This window comes from Phalacrocorax aristotelis, chromosome 9, assembly GCF_949628215.1.
Source record: "Phalacrocorax aristotelis chromosome 9, bGulAri2.1, whole genome shotgun sequence".
Classification (NCBI taxonomy): domain Eukaryota; kingdom Metazoa; phylum Chordata; class Aves; order Suliformes; family Phalacrocoracidae; genus Phalacrocorax; species Phalacrocorax aristotelis.
The window spans coordinates 10,767,716-10,789,068 of NC_134284.1; the positions used below are offsets into that span (position 1 = coordinate 10,767,716).

A 21,353-nucleotide genomic window follows, 5' to 3' on the forward strand; every position below is an offset into this window, starting at 1 on the left:
TCCTTCCACTCTGTAGCTGACTCACTCAGGAAAAAGTATCATGAGACAGCAGAATCATCTAAAGACTGCTCCTGTCTACAGGCACTTTTCCCAGCTCAATTCCCACTTGTCTTGTCCTCCTTCCTCCCTTGTACTGTCTCTGACACTTGTCTGTTTCTCGCGTTGAGTTGACTCAGTTCACTAACACGAACTAAAGAAGGAAGTACCCCACGTACCTCCTGCGAGGGACCGCCTTAATCTAAGTTGCTACGTCTGGGCAGATGCTAGATGTATAGTATCACATGTAGCACTCAAAAGTATATCTCCCTTTTCTCTGTTGCAGACCCTGAACTACATCAGGCACATATGGGCCCTTGCAGCACTTTCTAACCAGTCCACTGTAGACATGTATATGGCAGCCAGTACACGGGGGGATACTCAGGTACTGTTTTGCCCCTGCTGCAGATTTAGGGAAATGGATAAAAAGGTATAAGGAATGGCAGTATTTCTGTAGTTATAAGAAGTTAGTATTGCTACAGATCAACAATCCATTACTGGGATAAGGGAAAACCAGGAAGGTCACAGCACCTCTGAGGCACAATCCCTTCTGTGTGCTGCTCTTCAGCTGGTGCCGCCGAGTGCTGCCCTTGGCTCAACTTGGGTTGTAAAAGCACAATCTAACTCGCTGCCTTCTCACCAGGGAGTCATCAGCTTACTACAACGCTGCAGCAGCTAAAAACTTGCAAATATTTCCTTAGGTTTTTGGTTTTCGTTTTTTTTTACCCTCTTGAGAAATAGATTCAAAAGACAGCTCTATTGTGCCAAGATTATTTTGGAGATGGTATTTCACTTGCATCCTACTCAACATGAAGACTCTTGTTTCTCAAAACCCCCTCTAGACCTAGAATACACACTGATGCATCTGCTCATAAAAACATACAAAAAGCATAGTTCATAAAGATATTATCTCTCTTTTTATTTATTTATAGATTTACTTGGCACTTACTGGCCTAGTGCAGTTATTTTAGGGACATATTTAAATACAGTATTAATGGCCAACTTCTCTGAGAGAATTATTGGCATTGCTACAGTTACATTGTGCTTCCAACACACACAGCTTTATTCTCTTGTATCTATAGCTCCTAAAAGCTAGCTCAAATGCAAGTTAGAAAAAAATGAAATGTAAAGAAGTAGAAAATTTCTCTTCTGTTTATTGTAAATGAAGACATTCAACAGTGATCCCACTCATTTTACTACATGACCAAACACTAATAAAAGTAAACATAAGTTTTTTTCTGTTGGTTGTTTTTTGGTTTTTGGTTTTTTTTTTTTAGACAAAGTGGTTCCTTGCTTGTTTTATTTCAGGCGTGTTCCATCCATGGTTAGAAATCAGGCATGACAGTGGTCTAATGCAAAATTTTTGTCCATGGAGAAATCAGGCATGACCATGGTCTACCCCTGAATGTGATCTTAATGTTTTATACCGCTGACAAATCATTAACATCTGTTAATAACTCACCCAGCTGCTTTGTTAGATTGTTTTAAAAAAATCTTACGTACACCATAGATGTCTCCACCTCATAGCCTATGTAACCTTTCCCAGCTGCTTAATCCTTATTTAAAATATTACTTTAAAATGTATACATTTTTAAAACTATCCCATTTCTTTGTCTCCAGACTACTTTTGTAACTGTGCTAACATCTGTTCATTTCCACTCCCCAATTCCCATCTTAAATACTTATTTTCAGCACATATTTTTCTTGTAAATAGAATCCCATGTACTTTCTCACCTCCTAGCCCTCCACTTTCTGCTTTCCACTTTTGCTCTCATTCCACTCTATCCCTCATGGTTTCACTTGACTCATTATATTTTAAATACAGGATTGATACTGAGGAAAGATTATTTAAAGCGCTTTTTTGATTATCTCACACTAAGATACTCTATGGCTTGGGAAAAAGAAAATGTCATGCATCTACTGTGTCTAAAGGGAATAAACAAAGGGAAAGGGGAACAATGTACAGTAAAAGGAGTGTAGGTAGTTGTTAGGGATGAAACTGCATAATGGAAATATTGGAATATCAGAAAAGACTTCCTGGCTGTGAGAAGCAGTAGGCTATGCAGGAGTCTCCCAAGGGAATTAGAGGGGGCTTGTCACCTGCACACTTCAAAACAGACCAGACAAAAGCTGTGGTTTGGGGTGAAGCAGCTAACAGAGGCAGCGACTGAGGAGAGGAGAGGAGGGGACAGGAGAGGCTCCTGAGCTCAGCCCCGGGACTGAGATTTCTGAGTGCTGGTACAGCAGTGGCAGGAGGCAGGACATGATGGACGCAGGCTGTAACACTTCATTTGGGAACTGGCTGTGATTTTAAGTGCTGGTTCTACTGAAGTGGTCTGAACTGCCTCCAGTACAGCCCTGGATAAAACTCTAGCAGCTCTGGTACCATTCCTCACTGCCATGAACTAGCAGATGAATAGGCGAATAGGTCTCCCATGTCCAAAGTAAATAAAACAGATTCATAAATGATGTACAGGATAGTCCACATTACGTTGAGTGCAAAGACTCTCAACGTTCTTTCTTTCTCACTATTAGAGTACGAGGGGTAATGAGGCCATTTGCGTAACTCAGAAAAGGTACGTTACCGTAAGTTACAGTAATTTTTTTTTTTTTTTTTTGGACAGCAATACAATGGCATATCCTGAGGCTGTGGGAATCTAAACAAATAAAATAAGCACATCTATTGGGTTTAATACAAACTACAACGCACACTATAATACTACAGGGTATTTTCTGTACAAATATGGCTATATTTTCCAGACCTTTCCGACCCACATATCCAAAAGGTTTCAAACTGAGTTTCGTTTTTGTCATGAAGATTTGGTGATGGTTTCTGACTCATGTAAACGTCCTGATTATCTGTAGAAATCTTGAGACACTACAAAAAGAATCCAAGTGTTTCCACACTTTCTCTTATTTCTTTGGCAGGTTCTATGTAGAGAAGCAGCCAACAGTACAAACATATTTTAGAAGGCATTTAGCCTAGGTTCTTTCCCTTTTCTTCCTTTCCCCATGAGAAAGTGCAATGAAGAACGAATTATTCTGTCATATCAGTAACCCATGGCATGTTTCTTCCCTGTAATTACAGTTTTAGAGTTCTTTTGCCACATTTGCCTATTTGTCTAGAAGAGGGTAATTTGTAGTCTCATATTATGAAAGGAGATATTTTAATAAAATTAAGCTAAAAACAAAAGGAAGGAAAAAATTCAGAGCTTTCTTGGATTTAAACTGCAAGTGCACTATGTACAGCCATGAAATCATAAAATGCAGTCCATACCACGCTCTTGCAACTGCATCATGAGGACACAGCTAACCAACTGCAGGTTTTTACAATGCTAGAGAACATAAACATGAAGAAACTTCACTTGCTCTACCATGGAAGACGTTGTACCAGTATAACCAAATATGTCTGTGTACATTTATTTTTAAAACATGTAAATATATAGATGCAGATTATAGAAAGGAAACCCTCAGGCTCTTGTCATATTACAAGTTCTGCCAATGTAGTTGCCAGGAAATGTTTACATGAACTTTGTAAGTACTGGAAATCCAAACACAGAAAGAATATTGCACTGTGGCATTAGAATGAAAGCAAAATGTAAATTAAAGGGAGCTGAAATTAACTTAGCTCATTGTCCAAATTGGAGGAAAAGCAAAATAACAAGCATAAAATTGTTAAAAGAACAAATGCATGTTTATGCTTTGCAAATGTCCATACTCAAAAGGATTGTCAGTAGTAGGACGGATAATATTCAATGTGTCTTTTAGCACAATTTCTATTTATTCCTCAGATCAACTGCACAAGGAATAATCTGTAAGGGTTCCACTAGACAGAGGTGTGCTTGGGGTATGTAAAAGGTTGTACAGAAAGATGCACCAAAACAAAAATCTCAAACAAAATTATATACTGCATTCTGAAGAGGACTAAGGCCATTCCAAGTCAGCTTTGACCCAGCTTCCTTCCAGAAACTCAAAACACACCTTCTGCATCTACTGGACTGAAAAGAAAATACGCAAGAAAACCATCACACATTCTCTCTCATTAGTCCTGGTTCTTGCTCAGACATCCTTTCTCTTTTGCTCTCTGTGGGAGACTGTCCATTTGCTTCCTCTCCTGAAAAACTCATCCCCTCATCTACTGCTGCCTCTCTCCTCAATTCTTCTATCATGGTCTCAACACTTGCTTCCTGCACATAGAGCCGTTTCTCTTCCTTCCAGTGTGAGGGACTGGACAGCTGCACCCCTGTAGTATGTAAATAGCTAAGTAGGCATTTTGAGTTTTCATTTATTTCATTTTATTCACCTAACAACCTCAGAAACAAGGAAAGGATTCTTTAAAAGGGAAATAGAGATTATTGTTCTATCCTGAGCACACTGAAGCTGGACATGGCTTATTTGGTAGGTGTTAGAAATTCCAGGTTGTTCCAGCTCACAAATTACTTAGGAAACTGAGGGTAGTTTTGGTATGGCCAATGAAACGGTACAGATAAAATGAAACCCAAAGCATGGTATCATCAGGCCATGCTGTCAAATAGAAATTATTATTCTATGGTATTTCAGTTGTTTAAAAAAGCATATACTATTCATTAAAAAATGAGAGTAAATGGTAGAATGTTTAATCAAAATTAAGGAAAAGCTTGAGAAAAGAGATTTCTGGCAGTATGATTTGTTGATGCACAAATTCAGTTTCTATCAAAGAAGGGATAGGATTATTCTAAAATGAAGAAACAATATACGTTACAGTTTTTACAAAAATCTACACTGATTTGAAATAGGGATATTATTAAGCAGTTCTGCCATTTGATCACGAATAGCACAGTATCACATGAGGAGATGATGAAGCTGCATTTATACAGTTCCTTTTATCCCAAAGGATCTTGACACTCTTTACAAAATATACATATGGTATGCCTATGAATAAAAAAAAAAACCCACATAGAAACAGAAATCACTTTGACCAGCACTGCAAATCAGAGCATCTGTTTAACAGTGCACATCAATATTGGTCTTTAATTCAGGGAAGGATTTAAATTGGAATAGTATATCTATGAGGACTTATTAGCCCGTGTGCCCTTATTAATTCCTAACAGATTGTACGTGGAAGGAAAACAAAGGGCAAATTACAGAGCCCTGGATCACATCCACATGCAAATTATTGTAAACTTGAGATAAGTTCTTATTGCACAAAACTTGGATCTCTAAGGAAATATTCAAAGTATTTCAATGCTGAAATTCAAATACCAAAGCAAGTACAAGCTACAATATGCACACAATCCCTATGAACAATTGTGCCAAAGGCCACTGATAAATCAAGTAAAACTAATCCCCGAGAAAAGCCTTGACATTTGGTTGAAATAAGGACATTAAGTTGAGTTGGTCAGGGATTATTTTTACTAGGGTTTTTAAACTCAAAATGGAAAAAAAAAACAACGATCCAAACATTTCCCAGGAAATGATCAGTTTCAATACTTTTTTATACACTCCTTTTAGATGACAATGGATGTTGTTTTCTACATTTTCAACCCAAAACTTTGGTTGTCCTCATTCAAAATTACTTAAAAGTAGTTGAAAAGACAAAAACAAGTGGAAACGAAAACTTCCAAAATTCAACATTAATTAAATGAAGAGTTTCATTGGCCAAAACTCGTTGTTTTTCTAACAGTCTTCTGAGAGTTCAACTGTTCATTCCAATACAGAATTGTTTGGTAGCCTGATAATTTTCCCAGGACAGGAACACTATTTTGTGCTTAAAACTGTTACGAATCTAGCCAGAGCAGTTTGCACCAGGTAACATGAACTTAATGTGGCCTGATGCGAACCACGTGAGCCGTGGTCATTTGGAAATCATAATATTGTATAAGGACAACGAACTCTTCCTTAAACCAAGGTTTTTGAGAAACAGGCTCCAATACTGCTCACTCAGACAAAAAAGACCAGAAATCAAAGAGGAATTAATGCTATAAAGGAAGTAGCTCTTGCAAAACAACAGATGGAACGAGATCGGAAACACATGTAGTAAGCTGAACTTTTTTAATAAGACCAAAATGACAGAATTGGAACAAAGGAACAAACTGGATAAACACGCACACAAATCAGCAGAACAGTTGCTAACTAGAAATGGGTCTGTAATGCAGAGTCCGCATCTGGACTTAGAGCCCAAATTATTTTCTAAATCTGGGGCTTTAGATCCATGACTTTGGTCTAGATTTTTGCAGAAAGAGTGGTAAACCATAAAATCTCTGTCACGGCTAGATTAAAACTTTCTCCAAAATTTCTAAGGTGAATTATTGGCCTAATTCTTTTAATGCTGATATTCTGGATCATACATAAGATGGAAAGTTAGTTCACATGAAGATTCTGATCTAGCGCTGAACTGTGTAAAAAGGCGTTAAAGTAGAAGCAAGATGGACTGCATTTTCCCCAGATTCTGCATAAGGTGAGAAACAGGGTTTTTTTAAGAAAAAAACCTAGGCAGGTCAAATAATTGGATCAGGAAAACAAGCTATAATTATTAGCTTATTGTTATGATAAACTGAAGTAAATGCTTTTGAAAGAATGCCTCCTGGGTCTTTCTTGGGCATTGCTTTCCAAATTGCACACCCATCCCAATGTGAGGCTGTGTTATGAAGACACAATTACATCTGAAAACAGAATAGACTGTTTAAATAAAGAGCAAAAAAAATTTTAAATAATCTGGAACTGTCATTATTTGAATTAATCAGAGAAGTATTAAAACACTGCCTGTTTAACATATGCTTAATTTGTTAGGACACAATTACCCTGATGATTCTCCTGATAAAATCAGAAAGTAGACTTTCTCCAAGTCCTTTAGATGGTAGTTGGCTTATGATAACATTTACCACTCTTTGAGTACATTGTCTGGAAGTAAAAAGCCCTTAATCCTCAAGTGGTATGAACTAATCTGTGCCCACTGAAGTCAACAGATGTGGAGCACAATTTTGTGTGTCTGACATGAGAGGAACCATCTTTCTTTCAAATATTTCTCTCAAAACATATAGTAATGTCAAATTACTGCCAAAATGAAAGAGATAAGTAAATGATTAATCTAATCCACACAACATTTTTCCTGCTCACAGGACTTCTACACACAAATCTTTTCAAATGTGTTATGTATTGGAAAGTTTTTGGTGATGTCTGTTATTTTTTCTCTATTATTTGAAAGCACTTAATCATACATTTCTTCATATGTGTTTTCTATTAAATTCTGTCATGTAGACAACTGTTTTAAAAAGTTACAAAGTATGGTTTCCATTTCCTAACTACACAGTACCAAGTCACACTCAAAATTACTATTTCTACTTCAATATATGTTTCACAGTTTGTATGAATACTTGCACAGGCAACTTTGAAATTTGCTTTCAAGAACAGTGGAGTCGCTAAAATTCAGCTGTATAAATACTGGTGATAATCAATGAAAAAGAGAAAGCAAATGTAAAGCTAATCAGCTTATAAACCTAAGGAAATATTAGCCAAAATTTTATTTCTAGTCATAGTTCTGATTTTGCAATATCACTTTTGGTTGTGTCCATTTTTTAGGTGTTAAAATGTAATAGCAAGGCAAATGGTATGTCAGTGCATGTAGTTCAGAGGTTATCAAGCTCCTGAAAACGTCAGTTTTATGCCAACAAACCAGTAGTAGGGAAATGTAAAAAATGAACAGTTTTTTCTTCTGAAACTTCAAGCTGTTCAAGGCTATAGGACCACATCAGAACATAACCTGTAGCCATCAGAAATGCCACAGTAACATCCTCCCGTTATCAGTCAGACCTGGTTGACTGATCCCTCAAACAACGTTAGCTTTCCCTTGGCTTCATACAACTTCCTGTAATTCTCTCCCTTTCACTCACCAACTACACCTGTGAGCTGTTGCACAAGTACTAATTTTCCAACAATAAAACATTATTAAGTTCTGAATTTTGTACATTTGCTTATGCCAAAATATATGACACTAGGACACAAAGAATAAACTCTAGCTGGAAAAGCACTTTACTATTTTTAATTTTCAAGTAATACGTATGACAATGTCTTGTCCTGCGTATCGTGATCTAATGTACCCTTTTGTCACCCTTTGGTAATTCTGATGGATGAAAATGACATTACAGCCTGCATTACACTTAAGACCGCAAAAAGGTTAAAAATAAGCAAAAAACAATTCTTTATCCAGACTAAGACACTTTTTTCCTCACTTTCCATCAAAGAAAGGTAATCTAGGATTCTTAATTAAAAAGTAGACCTTCTATGTCTTGACTGTATCTGTACCAGAAAACTCTTACTTGCTACTGCTCTCTCTGTTCATACGTAGGCACACATATAAACGCTTACCAAATTCTGTAAAACTTGTATTTGGGAGGACAAGAACAGAGATTCAGTATTTTTTAAAATCTACAGATAGCTAAATTGGTCAATAGCTGATAAATGAAGCTGATAAAATAGCTGATAAATGAAACAGCTAACAAAGTCTCGGTTATACCAATGCATTAAAAGATTAGCACAATTTTAAAAATAGTCTCTCAGAAACTATACCAATATATCTTGTAACTGAGAAAAGAGCTTTATTTCAAAGAATAAGTGGCATTCATAGAGCTAAAACAATGGATCATAGCTATCTCCATTCAGCTACTTCACTCCCATGAATTTCTTAAAGTAATGGTCTTTGGTGTTCTAATAGGTAACAAAATAAAATTATTTTCAAATGTACATTTAGCAAAACCCACTCCATTACACATTTGGCTTGCCTATAGTTTATAAACATATATTTATATAAATATACAGTTCCTCCCTTGGTGTGAGGAGATAAAAAAATCTAGCATTGTTACTGTAGAATAATAGAAAATTACTAAACACAGAAAAGATATTGCAAAATGTTGTCACAAAAGAGCCAAACCATTTTCCAGGGTTTCAAAATAATCTCTCTCAGGAACTTTCTTTTCTCCAATTTTTTATTAAAAACATGCACACACCAAAAAAATCAACAAAGCAAGGATGCTAAGCCACCAGTCCACTAGATGTGAGCTTTCGGCATCTTCCCTAAACTCTCAGAATGCTAACTTAGCTCAAGTAAGATTCCACTAATTTGAAAAGGCCACAGGACTCTTTCCACCAAAACACTTTATAGAAAAAAGGCAGGAAACTCAAAACACCATAAAAATTAAGCAACAAATGGTGCTTTTATACATCCTTTCACCTAACCATAAGGGAAAAAAAAACCCAAACAAACCACCAGAACTGTAAGAGCTGAAAGTAAATAGGAAATGACAGGTTATCAATACCATGTTGGAAAAGTACTTAGAGGCACTGAAACAAAGGAATAAACTGAATGAAAATGTATTAGAAAGCATTCTAAATCTAAAGTTCAGAATTAAAAGAATATTTCATTTGAATTTCTCCAAGGCCATGAAAGAATTAATCTGCTATAGTAAATTTGGACCACTACAAAATGAAAGGAAGTGGCATGATGTTAGGAACACAGAACGGAATGATGGATAAGATCAAAGGATATTCTATTCTTGGTTTTGTCACAGGCTTTCAAAATGTGAATATTTTCAAGTACTAACATCTGCTAAAATAATCAGAAAAGTTAGTGCAAAATCTGGGTATTATCTCTGAATACATCTGCATCAAAAAAAAAACACGGAAAAACTATCACTTGGGTGCTGCCCAATTCTGCAGAGTTGCAGCAACTCAATGGAAGAGTTGAGTTAACTTCACTTGAAGTGTCTTCAAATGAAGAAATTTGCTTAATGGCTTTTTCACTTGATTCAGCCCCTTGGTTTCACCAAGGTCCCTAATCTGATTTCTCCTGCACACCTACTGTTCTTTCATTCTTTTCCTGCTTTCTTCTTTAATTCCACTGTTTATGGACTCAGATTTCACAATTAAAGGGTTCCTAATTTTTTTTTTTAATATTGATACAGCTTCACAAACATCCCTGTACACTCTTTAATGCTTTCTGTTTCTGGATCTCAGATCTGATTAGAATTTTCACTACTAAAAGTTTGACAAAACCAGTACAATCTGGAATAGAAATGGGGAAATCTGTCCTTGTATTCTGAGAGTCCACTGTATGCATGGTTTCTATCAGAAAGCTGATAGAACATCGGTTGATTGCCAGTTTATCAGAACAGATGTGCAATTAATGCTTTTTATGATATATGATATGTGGCATGTACTAAAACATGCGTGGTTTTAAGGATATGTATTAAGTTCTTCTAACCAACACTGGAGGCATGAGGATGTGTACGATGACAACCTCAAAGGCACCAAAGACGAAAGAAGTAAATCACCGATGCTGTATTTATACTACAGAAGAACATGTCTCCTGGTTTAGTACAAAGAGGAAAACAGGAAGAGGTAAAACCAAAAGCTTGAGAGCTATAGGTGAGTTACAGCATAACCTGCCAAAACGAAGTCACTACAGCACATCCCATGGGGACCACACGACAGCAGAGCAAGACAGATTTTTTTTTTTTAATTTGGTCTTGTATTTGTTTTGCTTGGACCCTGTTGTTTCCAAGTCTTTAATTTCAAACTTTTAATGTAAATCTTGTTTTAATATCAAGGTCTCAGTGGTACTTGGAAGAGCAGAGAGACCCTTGAAACTACCAGGTGTATTATCTATACGAATCAACATATTCCATATTATGAAAGCATACAGAAGAATTGCCTGAGCAAACAGAAGAATTGCCAGGCCCCGAGGACTACCTATAGCATCTCAGCAGCAGTTAATGTGGATGGAGCCTCTGTTACGGTCCTCTGGTACTGGGCAATCACCACAGACAGATGGCCTTCTGCACAATGCAGGCTGCAGAAACGTGTATCTCAAGGTCTTAGGCAAACCCCGGAATGTGTTTTAAACAGAAGCCAAAAATACATCTGTAACAAGCTCATACGTTGGCTAACTGGAACTAGGATCTCAAGTCACAGCTGACTGCTTCAAACATATTCCAGAGACAACTGTCCTCATCATTTGTCTGGGTCTGATTAATCTCCCAGTGAAGCCTTTCTGACTACATGACTGAGACCTAGATAGAGCTCCAGGAGCAGTAGATGGTAGTTATTGGCATTGTGTGTAACACACATGGCATGAAAAGTTTTCTCCTCCTTGTACGTTTCTGCATTCTGGTTTGCTTTTCCCGTATGGTAACACTCACTTATGAAAGGATATAAAAACTGAAAATCACAGAAAAGCAGAAAGATATTCAATAAACTAGAAACACAACTATTCTTCCATCTCAATAATCAACATTAAAAAAACCCTCATTTGTCCAAATTTTCCAGGTCACTTAATCATTTATAGTCACATAAGCACAAATATTCAGAAAAGAATATGGACCACCTTATTTTATTATTTTTATCAGGTCTCAAAAATCTGTGAAAATTTTTTTGGAGGTAATACGGTATTTCTCAATTACATTTGAAAGCATTACTGCAGATGACACATATAGTAAGTGAATTTAACTATAACCCTCTTCATGTTATAGGATTTTGTTACAACATTAAAAATATATGTCATAAAACATTTAACACCTTTAGATGACCTCTAATCAGCAATATGTCATGCTGTTCAAATTCCATCTGTCAAATGCTGTAGATACAGGTAAGTAAATATAAATGCCATTAAAGGCACAAGTTATTTTACTTGGAGAAGTTCTAGCATTTTGTTTTTTGACAGCTCCTAATCTGGATATCTTCCAGTGTCAACAAAACCTGTTCAAGCAGAATCTTACCTTGTTTTCACTACGTCAAGGGGATGCATCAGGCAAATTTCTACAAGACCTATAAAATAATAAAAAAAGGCCTAATAAACATTTGTACAAATAGTAGTTTAATTTTAATTGACTCCAATAGCTTCTGAAGTTTGAAAAGTAAAATAAAAACCTAAACGTATCATCGATGATACAGTTCTTCCTATACCTGGTATATTAAACACGCTCATCCGTAGTATATTGGAATCATCAGGGATTTTATACAGTAAATAGTGCTAATTGTTCACTATCGTGGGGAAAGTGAGGATTTAAGCTATGTGATTGATTTAATCATAGTTTTTGCTCAGTTTTCTGACTTAAGAACAGCAGAAACATTTGACTGGCATCATAAATAAATACATTAAGTCGTGCTGAAAGTAACACAGGAAAGGAGTTCAGGTTGGCACTGGCTTCTTTGTCATATAAGACTAATCCCTAAAGACACTGCTGTCATGTAAAACAGCGCTGGGGGCTCAGACAAATTTGATATTAAAATGACAGCTGATTCCTGAGCTGGCTATCTGAGCTGCAGCATTACCAGTTCTTCATCCTATCCTGCTCTGCACTGATGCTGACATATAGTCCTGGCTTTTCCCCTTCCTGCTCCACCATTCATCATGAGCACTTAAATTCACATGCTGGGGACTTCCCATATCCAAGAATGGAGAGCGTAAATAGCAAGGGAGCAATGCCAAGAAAGAAGAGATCTAGAAGATCCCGAACAGAACTGCCACTACCGGCTCCAAAGGTGGTTCGTTTCTTTTTTCCACCCACCTGACACCTCATGAAAAGTCCAGAAGTCTACCATCCACATTTTGCTGATGCTCCCCAGCATATGTCAGCTGGGGAGAACTTTCAGAGCCTCTCTGTATTTGCTTAAATTTTCTAGGCTTGCCTACTCCTCTGTCCATTTCCTATATCACCATCATTTCAAACAGCAAACATACAGTAGAAAGATGTACTTATCAGGATCATACTAAAAGTGTATTTTTGAGACCTGTTAATGTGCAAGGATAATAAAAACAACTACACAGATCTTAGAGGATTTTTAAATACTGAGAAAATACGTATCTGTATGTCCAAGATACTAGATTATCACGTTTTTGAACTTTCTGTGCCCTGGTTTATTAAGACTCTTAAGCATCCACAGTCTCTTTTTATCCAGAGTAATAAATTTAACGCTACAACATGCAAAAAAACATGCGAAGACTATACTTACTATAATGTTTGAATGCATTTATTTAGTCCATTTATTATTGTGGCAAAAGTAATCACAAACCTTTTGTATTACAGAATGTGTCTTTTGATAATTCACAGCTAAACTTCAAAAAAGCTTGATTCAGGAAAGCATTCTTATTCAAGTTAAAATATCTGCAGATTTGTTTCTTTATGCATACCATACAGTCCCACTGAAATTAAGCACATGCTTATGTTCTACTAGATGATCTTCTTGTTCAGATATCACCATCTAAAGGTCCAGATCCCATCCTCTTATTTTAATGGCACAGAATATGGCCCAGCTCAGGTGTCACTAAAGCTCACAGTCTCTAATACCTAAGACAATTTATTACATGCTAGGCTACTCAACTACTTTCTCTTTCTAAGCAAGGCAAAGAAATTACTCTAACAGACAGTGAAAATCTCATTCTGAAACGTTCCACACACAAGCTACTGAACTAATGGAATTTGCATTTTGGCCCTATTCTTCGGCAGACTCGATGGAGAAAGACTCTTGGTGGGTCTCATGCAGGAACCAGGCTCCCAGGCTCTGCCTGGGTAGCGTACACTGCAGTACAAGAAACTCGAGCTCTTTTTTTAATTACTGAATATAAATCTAAGGAAGGCTTAAAGTTTCACATTTCAATTATTTTAGAATGAGTAAGTTTAGTGTTTCCAGTAGAACAGAAAAACTGTGGGGGGGGTTTAAGTTTATATAAGAGAGGATTAGATTCCAAAACACTATCTACTTTCTATATCACCTTTATTCAGACTCTCTGAGTAATAGAGGTACTTACCTAAGTAAGCCTTTTACACTGAACCAAAGCATTAGCAGAAGGAAATTTCTCATTATAGTCAAAGGAGAATTAGCCAACAAAATCAACAGAGTTTTAGCTCAGCCTGTAATAAATACCTATATTTAAAAATAACCATTAATTTTCTGCTTGAAATACTTTACGTATCAAATACATATATTATTGGTAAAATATATTTCTCTTAAGGAAAAACAATCTATTCGTTTAACACCAAAGGACTGCAAAAGTTTTTGTACACAAACACAAGTAATTTTTGGAGTTAGTAACAAAAGGAGGGCATAAATGGTAATGCTAACATTCTCAACTAAATGTATCTGAACAGTAGCTTACATGAAAGTTTGCAAAGATGCTAGAATGTTCAATCTGAATACTTGACATAAAATACTGGCTGAGAGTTCTAATTTAACATATACAATTTTCCTGCTTTTCTGTCATTCCACTCTAATATATAATGCTTGCAAAACATAAAACTGGCCAGATAACCCCTTACACCTAGCTTCCTGCCGCTGTGTTTGAAAGGCAGTACTAAGTTAATATTTATGACCATTGTTTTACTGCATTTTCTTTCCACTCCATGCAACATTGTTTTGTTTTTCCAGTCTGGATAAAAGGAAGACAACATGTGATATCAGTGAAAGAATATTAATATTAGTAGTAAGCAAGTCATTCAAAATCATTCAATTTAATATTTGTTATATTTTTTCTAGAAAGCAAAAGCTGTTGTTATTTCTGAACAGATTTACTTATTGCTATAATTGTTGCCCAGGAATGACTTTTATTTTACTAAAATAAAGCCAAATCACATGTCACATCAGGGAACACAGACTATAAGTTTTCTATCCCAATTCTGTCCCAAAACCTATAAACTACTCCAACAGCAGCCAACAGGTGCTTTGCAAGTGGAGCTGCAGTTGAATGCTTCAGTGCTGGCAGGGGGCATAGCCTATGAGTTTTTTTCCTTTCCAACCACCCTCGTTTTCCAAATTCTCCTCCCCACTCCTCCCACCCTCCATCCGTTTTTGATCTTCTATTCCATCTTTTTTTGGCAGATAGAGCCTACAGTAGGGGGCCAAGCATGGGGCCAGGGGTTGTTCACCCTGTTTTTGCAGCATTAATGTCCATTTTGGGAGAAGACTGTACAGTGCCAGAATTTGGCTCTATTTTCTTGGTCCTCATAGTATAATTTTTAATTCAGGCATTTTTCCAGCAACTGAATCAGATGAATTCCAAGGTCCTTGGCAAGAGCTCTGTTTTGATAACTTCAGGATTCTATTGGTTATCTACCTTTCTCAGTCTTTCCTTTGTCTCATCATTTCATTACGCACTAGGTTTTAAACAGTGGATAGTTACTAGATTTCACCAGACAGAACTCTTCAAAAGATGCTGGGATTACGACACAGCTCTCTGAAGAGCACCAAAGGAGCACACACGGTGCAAGACACCAGTGGAACAGCTACAAACACAAGCTACATTTTTCCATCTACTATAGTAGTCATGCAAATCATTACAACATCCTACTTGATAGCCTGCCCAGAAAGTGTGGTGGCCCTACTAAGTTACAAGCACTCTGAGATGTGCTCAATAAAATAAAATATATTGCTCTTTCTTTAGCTAATGGTCATCAGCTTTGTGACAAATTCAATTAGCACTACGAAAATCTAATTTGCTGAACAGCTATATCAGGGTGCAATATATTTTAACTTGCCACACTGTAAAGACTGCTGTTTACAAATCCTATTTTCACGATAAAGTAGTTAACATAGCTACAGATAGACTGTCCAAAACCATATTCTAATCGTCTCATTGGGTCTCCTTGGTGATGTCACATGCGAACTAACGCAAAGTGATTTATGATGGCCTAATTATGTTTAAAACAACTCAGATCCAACTAGCCGAACAAGAGCCCAAAGGAAATATAGGAAAGAACAATTACTAGGTCAGTCCAACATTTGTTGTCTTCTGGGTGGGAAAGCATTCCTTGTGAAAACTGGATACTAACCATTAAACAAGCCATAATCAAAAACTGTGTGTTGAAGAAATAACCAGCTGTCATCATTGACATCCTCTCAGTGTACACAAGTGGAACATCAACAACGAGAAGGGAGTCCAGAATTCTATTATATAAAACATTCTGCTCATTAACTGAGCCCATGGAGGGAATAAAATGACAGAAAATACTGACCCCCAAATTGACCCTCCTCAGTAGAGCATTTTTCCCTTTCTTACAAATATCTTCTATTTTTAAATTGTTCGCCATTATGGATTACATTACAATTCCCTCTAAAAGATTCACACTTAAAACTGCAAACTGGCAATCTTCAGATACATCTCTTCAATGCAAACATTTTGGTGGCTGGTGGGTATTTTAATTCCTTTGCTCTGTGTTCCTTTATTCCATCGCACACATGAATCTTGTATCAATAATCATACAACGTGTCCTGAGAATACTACGACTGTTTAAAATGTGCTGTAATTATCCATCTGGCAAAAAGTGAAAGTTTGAGATTTCAGCAGCACAGGATTATAGCTCTCCTCATCTCCCCAAGTGTTTCCATACTTTGTCTATTCACTGAATAGGGAGAAAAAGAATTACATCTAGCTAACAGTACTTGCTAAACAGCACAGATAAAAACAGAATCATTGTGGCTTTGGTGCTCCTTAGGGGACAAATTCTTTACTTCAGCTCTTCTTCGACCCTCAAAGCTATGAACTGAAGAGTGTGAAATGCCTGTGATACACACTGATTTGTCTTTCAAAGAAACCTGAGTAGCTCACCCTCTACATGTTTTCTGCATAATACACCCTGAACACATTCCAACACAGATTCAAGAGATGTAGAGCATGATCCATGTGTTAGTTCAGACAACCTCCTACAGCGTAGAAGTCATTATGCACCCTCCTCCCCTTGTGTTACTCATTTCCCTGGAATAACACAGTCACTGGAGAAACACAACAGAAAGGAGACTGGTCATAGAAAATGTGGCAATAAACACATCAGGCAGTGTATATTGTATAGCTGGAACAGTTTGTATTTATTTTGGCTTTTATATAGATATAGTTACAATGTAAGAAATGATCATAAACATTTTATGCGTACTATGCATTTCCTTCTGAGAATATATGCCTGACAGAAAGAAACTTGTGTTGATCTTTGTATCCTAATAAAAACAATGACAAATTCCTCTTAAATCTGCTTGTCTGTTGGCTAAAACACTTTATTTGACAAAATAAAGCATGGAACCTCTTCCTGATTGTAACAGCATTATCTGAAGAAGAATCAATGCCTGGAAAAAAGTATTCCTGCAGTCAATTCTACACAGGCTAATTTCCATTAGTCTGCCGTCTCACTCCATCTTCACAGAAACATAAAGCTCCTACGTGTTCTGTAAGGGTACACCTCCCTCAGAAATACCCACAAAATACTAGGTTCACTCTGATACGTGTGGCAGCCAAGGTCCACTCCTTTCCTAGGGAAACAGTCACATATTGTGCCCATCTCAGCTGTAGTGTGGGTCAAGCAGGCTCCAAGGAAATCTATACAGCAGTATGCATGGACTATGCTGGAAAAGACCTACATATTAGCCTTCACTTAAGAAAGTGACACTTATTTTAACTCTTGCCCAGGATTCTATTTAGAGATGTGGTATGGGATTAACTAATGGTACCCTGGAGCTCCTCAAAAACATTAATTAACCTTTTAGGTAATGAGCCAAATCAATGCTTTCCTTAGAAAATGTGGAGAAATGGAAAGTTACTCCAAAAAGTACTTCATAATGGCAATGCTGCATTCATGAGTCATTCTTCCTTAGAGACCTTGTCTACACTGAGAAAATATACTAGAAAACACGTTAATTAAACAAGATGTTGAATATGATTTTTCCCTTGGTGTGGACAAGGATGTCTGTGTTTAAAAATGTGTTAGCTGATCAAAATTAATCCCAGGAGGAGCTCTTGATTTACCATCGTTACCTAATGCATTTTAGAAGAAGGCTTTTGCATGCCTAGAGGAGGAGCTGGGTCATGTTCAACATCTTTTTAGACAACAGTGTTCCTTAAAAGATGCAACCTGTCAGTGTAGCATTGCTGTCTGGAAACTGAGGAATAGCAGGGTTTGGAACTGTGATTATCTGGCTTTCAAAAAACCCCAGGACTTCAGCAGCAGACGGAAATTTCTGATGTTTGTAGCATTTGTGCTGAAAGTGGTCAGTGTTCTTGGAGCTCTCGCCATGAAAGTAATTCAGCCTGTGCTGAATTCATAAAGGCTCCTTGACTGTATAGCAAATTAGCATTTTAATCTTCAGGGTTTCAACTAAAGGTTACTCAAGTGCTGGAGAATAATATCCTAGATGTGTGGAAGACAGGAGCTGGAAATGAGTGTTTCAGGCAGCAGGTCATCTAGACTGGCTGTTGATCAGCTGTAAATCCCCTTCAGCTTCCCAAGTCCCAGTCCAGAGACCTAGAAATGTGCTCACACTCAATACTCACATCAGACAGTTCAAACTGCTCATCTTTGGTGCTGACAATGCTTACCTATTATTTGCATTATTTCACTGCTCCCTGCCCAGCTAAAGAAAGCATTATTATTGCCAGATCGTACACTGTTCAGTTCTATTGCAAATACAAGAGAAAAGTAATTATAGCCTATTAATTTTTGCTGAGCTTGAAAATTGGGTTACAGCAGTTAAGTGAATAAAGACAGAAAATGGTATGGATGTTCTTAAATAGTCATGCCATGAATAAAAGATACTCAAACCTAAGTTGTGATTATACCTGGGCACATATGCATAAAACTTTATATGCATTTATAGGCTTTGAAAGGGCAAATTTCACCTTGTGATAATACACGCGTATACAAGTACTGAGAGATTTTTGTGGTAATAAACCAACATTTGCAATGCCGCATTTGTCAATAAGGGATGTATTGTGAAGGTCTTAATGATTGTCTTGATGCCACAGGTACTTCATTAAAAAAAAGAAAAAAAGGTTGTTAAAAACCCTAAGATTATTCTTATACTTTAGTTCTCTTTTTGACTTATTTTTACTGGATCTTCAAATTGAAGATAAATGGCCCTATCAAGGTATTGTATTCCCCTTTCACAGTAGTTCTACCATAGTATGGGCTTTTTTTGGCAGTCTAACACACAGCCAAGCTGCTACATGTAGATTCAATGTGAGTGGAACAGGTGTAAGTATGCTAGCCAAAACCATGGGTCCCCAATTCACAATATGTACCTATCTTATATTTAGCAGCATTCTGTAATAATTTACCAATGTATTTCTTGCCTCTGGGTGAAAAATATCTAGCTCTAGTGTTTAAAGTAGGTATGCAAACTACTCTAAATTTAGCACAAATTTATTCACTCTTTGTTTTTCACAATGTTTTTGGCACAATCAGCCAAACCAGTATATTATGTTCATGCTGCCAGCGCCAACCACATCTTTATACTTACTGTTGCCTAGAATACAGCTCAGCGAATCTTCTAATGTGCTTCAATTAAACTGCTCAATGCTCATTTATGTTCTGAGTATTGTTTGCTGAGTAAAAACAAAGGCCATCTTCCAGTTTAATTTGAATTTTTTATTTGACTGCAGAAATACTTATATACCTGACATTAGACAAATCTATGACAATTTGGAGGATCAAGTAACTTTTAAATTATGTACAGTTAAACACATCTATAGCAAGACTATGAGGAAATGTCAAATCACCCGGGAAAAATCAGTGGCTCGTCACAGAGGATCTTCTACTACATCTATATCTCCTTGGAAGAGAGGTTCTTCCAAACTCCAATAGCATATAGCCCTTTCAGAGGCAAGCAATTCCAACTGCACTACTCACATAGAGACTTCTTGAGGTAAAATGCAATGTAGAAATGTTCTTCGTATGGCAAGACCTACGGCATTTGCATTTATGGCATAGTCAAAAAGGCAGTCATCACGACCACTTTAAAATTCCAGACTTTACACACCTTTACTTGATTTTAAAATACCAAAGCTGTTCCAGTGAGGCTGAATACCATGGTGAGCTTGATTATGCAGTCAAACAATGCAACATTTAGGTACTGATGCAAAAGATAATGGAGCAAAACCCAGCACACAACATAAAAAACCCAAATATTTTCTCAAAGTTCTGAAATATTATTGAGGCAATATGGCATGTATCTCTAGAATTTACCATTTAGAATGTCTCAGGAATTTGCTTAATCTTAATTTCCATTTCAATGTTAATAATAATAACAATAATATCAAACAACTCTCAAAAACCTACTGAATTGGACTTGAAAATATTTCCGGGCAAAGTCACTTTTTCCAAAATGATTATTTTTATTGCTATAAAGAGTTGTTTATGTAGCTATCTGATTTTTTTCTTTATTTAGTCTTTCTACATCCGTTATTGACGTTGTATTGACATTAAAGCTTGGACTTATAAAATAAACACTTGCAATTTACAAACTGAAGTATCTGAGTCTCTAGACACAAGTGAAAGGCTATATATTGTGCAAGTTCTCCATAAATTCTTCAGCAAGTATTAGTGCTATTATGTCACTCACATATGACATACTCTTTCCATCATGTGTGTCTGAAAAGGAAGTTTTTAAAAACACGATTGAAGGGACCACTGAGGTCAGTGCTGGGTTACATGTTTGTGTCACTACAGCTTTAGATATTTCAATGCATATTGAATCAATATTCCTGCAATGAAAATGTGTAACCTATATTTTCTTTGCCGTTATAGTAAAATGCTTCTCCATAAACTTGTTTTCATAAGAAGTTTGCCCATTCATATGTCCCAGAGCTGTTGTAATCTTCATTGCTAATGCTGATCTAAGAGCATGCACATTATTCTATTTCTTGACACATTTAAAGTTCTCTAATGAATAAAGCAAACAGCTTATGGCTGCTTGGACTGTCACTCGATTGCCCCGGAGGGCTTTAATGTCTTTAAAATAGGCCTCCTAGTTTGTATTTAACTACCTTGTCCACAGAGGTCTGAGGGGTAGAGCAGATCAAAGATGTGCTGGAAACATAAAAAGCAGCTGTCCTTCATTTACCTTTAATTAGCTACATCTGACCAGGTTCTTTATGGCCTCTTTGTCACACATTCAACAGTCTATAAGCCTTCTGACCTGTCCTTAAGGACTGTACCATTACAAGAGTTTCAACATATTGCTGAGATTTTCAAATACATTGTTTGTTGGGTTTTTTGCCTGTACCAGTTATAACATTGCACGATGACAAAAGAATACATTACTGTGAAAATTAGGTTGGTCTAGTGCCATTTTAAGATTTGGGTTTTCATTAAAAATTGTATACTTATGATTTGCAGGTAGTGCTCACTGATTTCATAATACTTTACACAGGTATCTAGAAATTGAATAATTTTGCAGTAAAAAAAGAAAAATATCATCTTTGATTTGTTGCTGTCCAAAATTTCCACTGAAGCTTGTAAACATTTTTTTTTCTATAATGGAGAAGGGATCAAATTCCAAACAATGACTCAAGAAGAATATATTCAACC

The 21,353-nt window shown here is 36.6% G+C and overlaps 1 protein-coding gene across 5 annotated transcripts in view; it reads right to left on the reverse strand.

The window, feature by feature from the left end:
* Positions 1-21,353, reverse strand: part of SLC25A21 (solute carrier family 25 member 21) — a 265,831-nt gene that overhangs the window by 106,275 nt on the left and 138,203 nt on the right. For all 5 annotated transcript variants that reach the window (XM_075103436.1, XM_075103434.1, XM_075103432.1 and 2 more), the window contains one exon: positions 11,784-11,832. In XM_075103436.1, the coding sequence (XP_074959537.1) occupies positions 11,784-11,832 (49 nt within the window). The remainder of the gene's footprint in view (positions 1-11,783; positions 11,833-21,353) is intronic.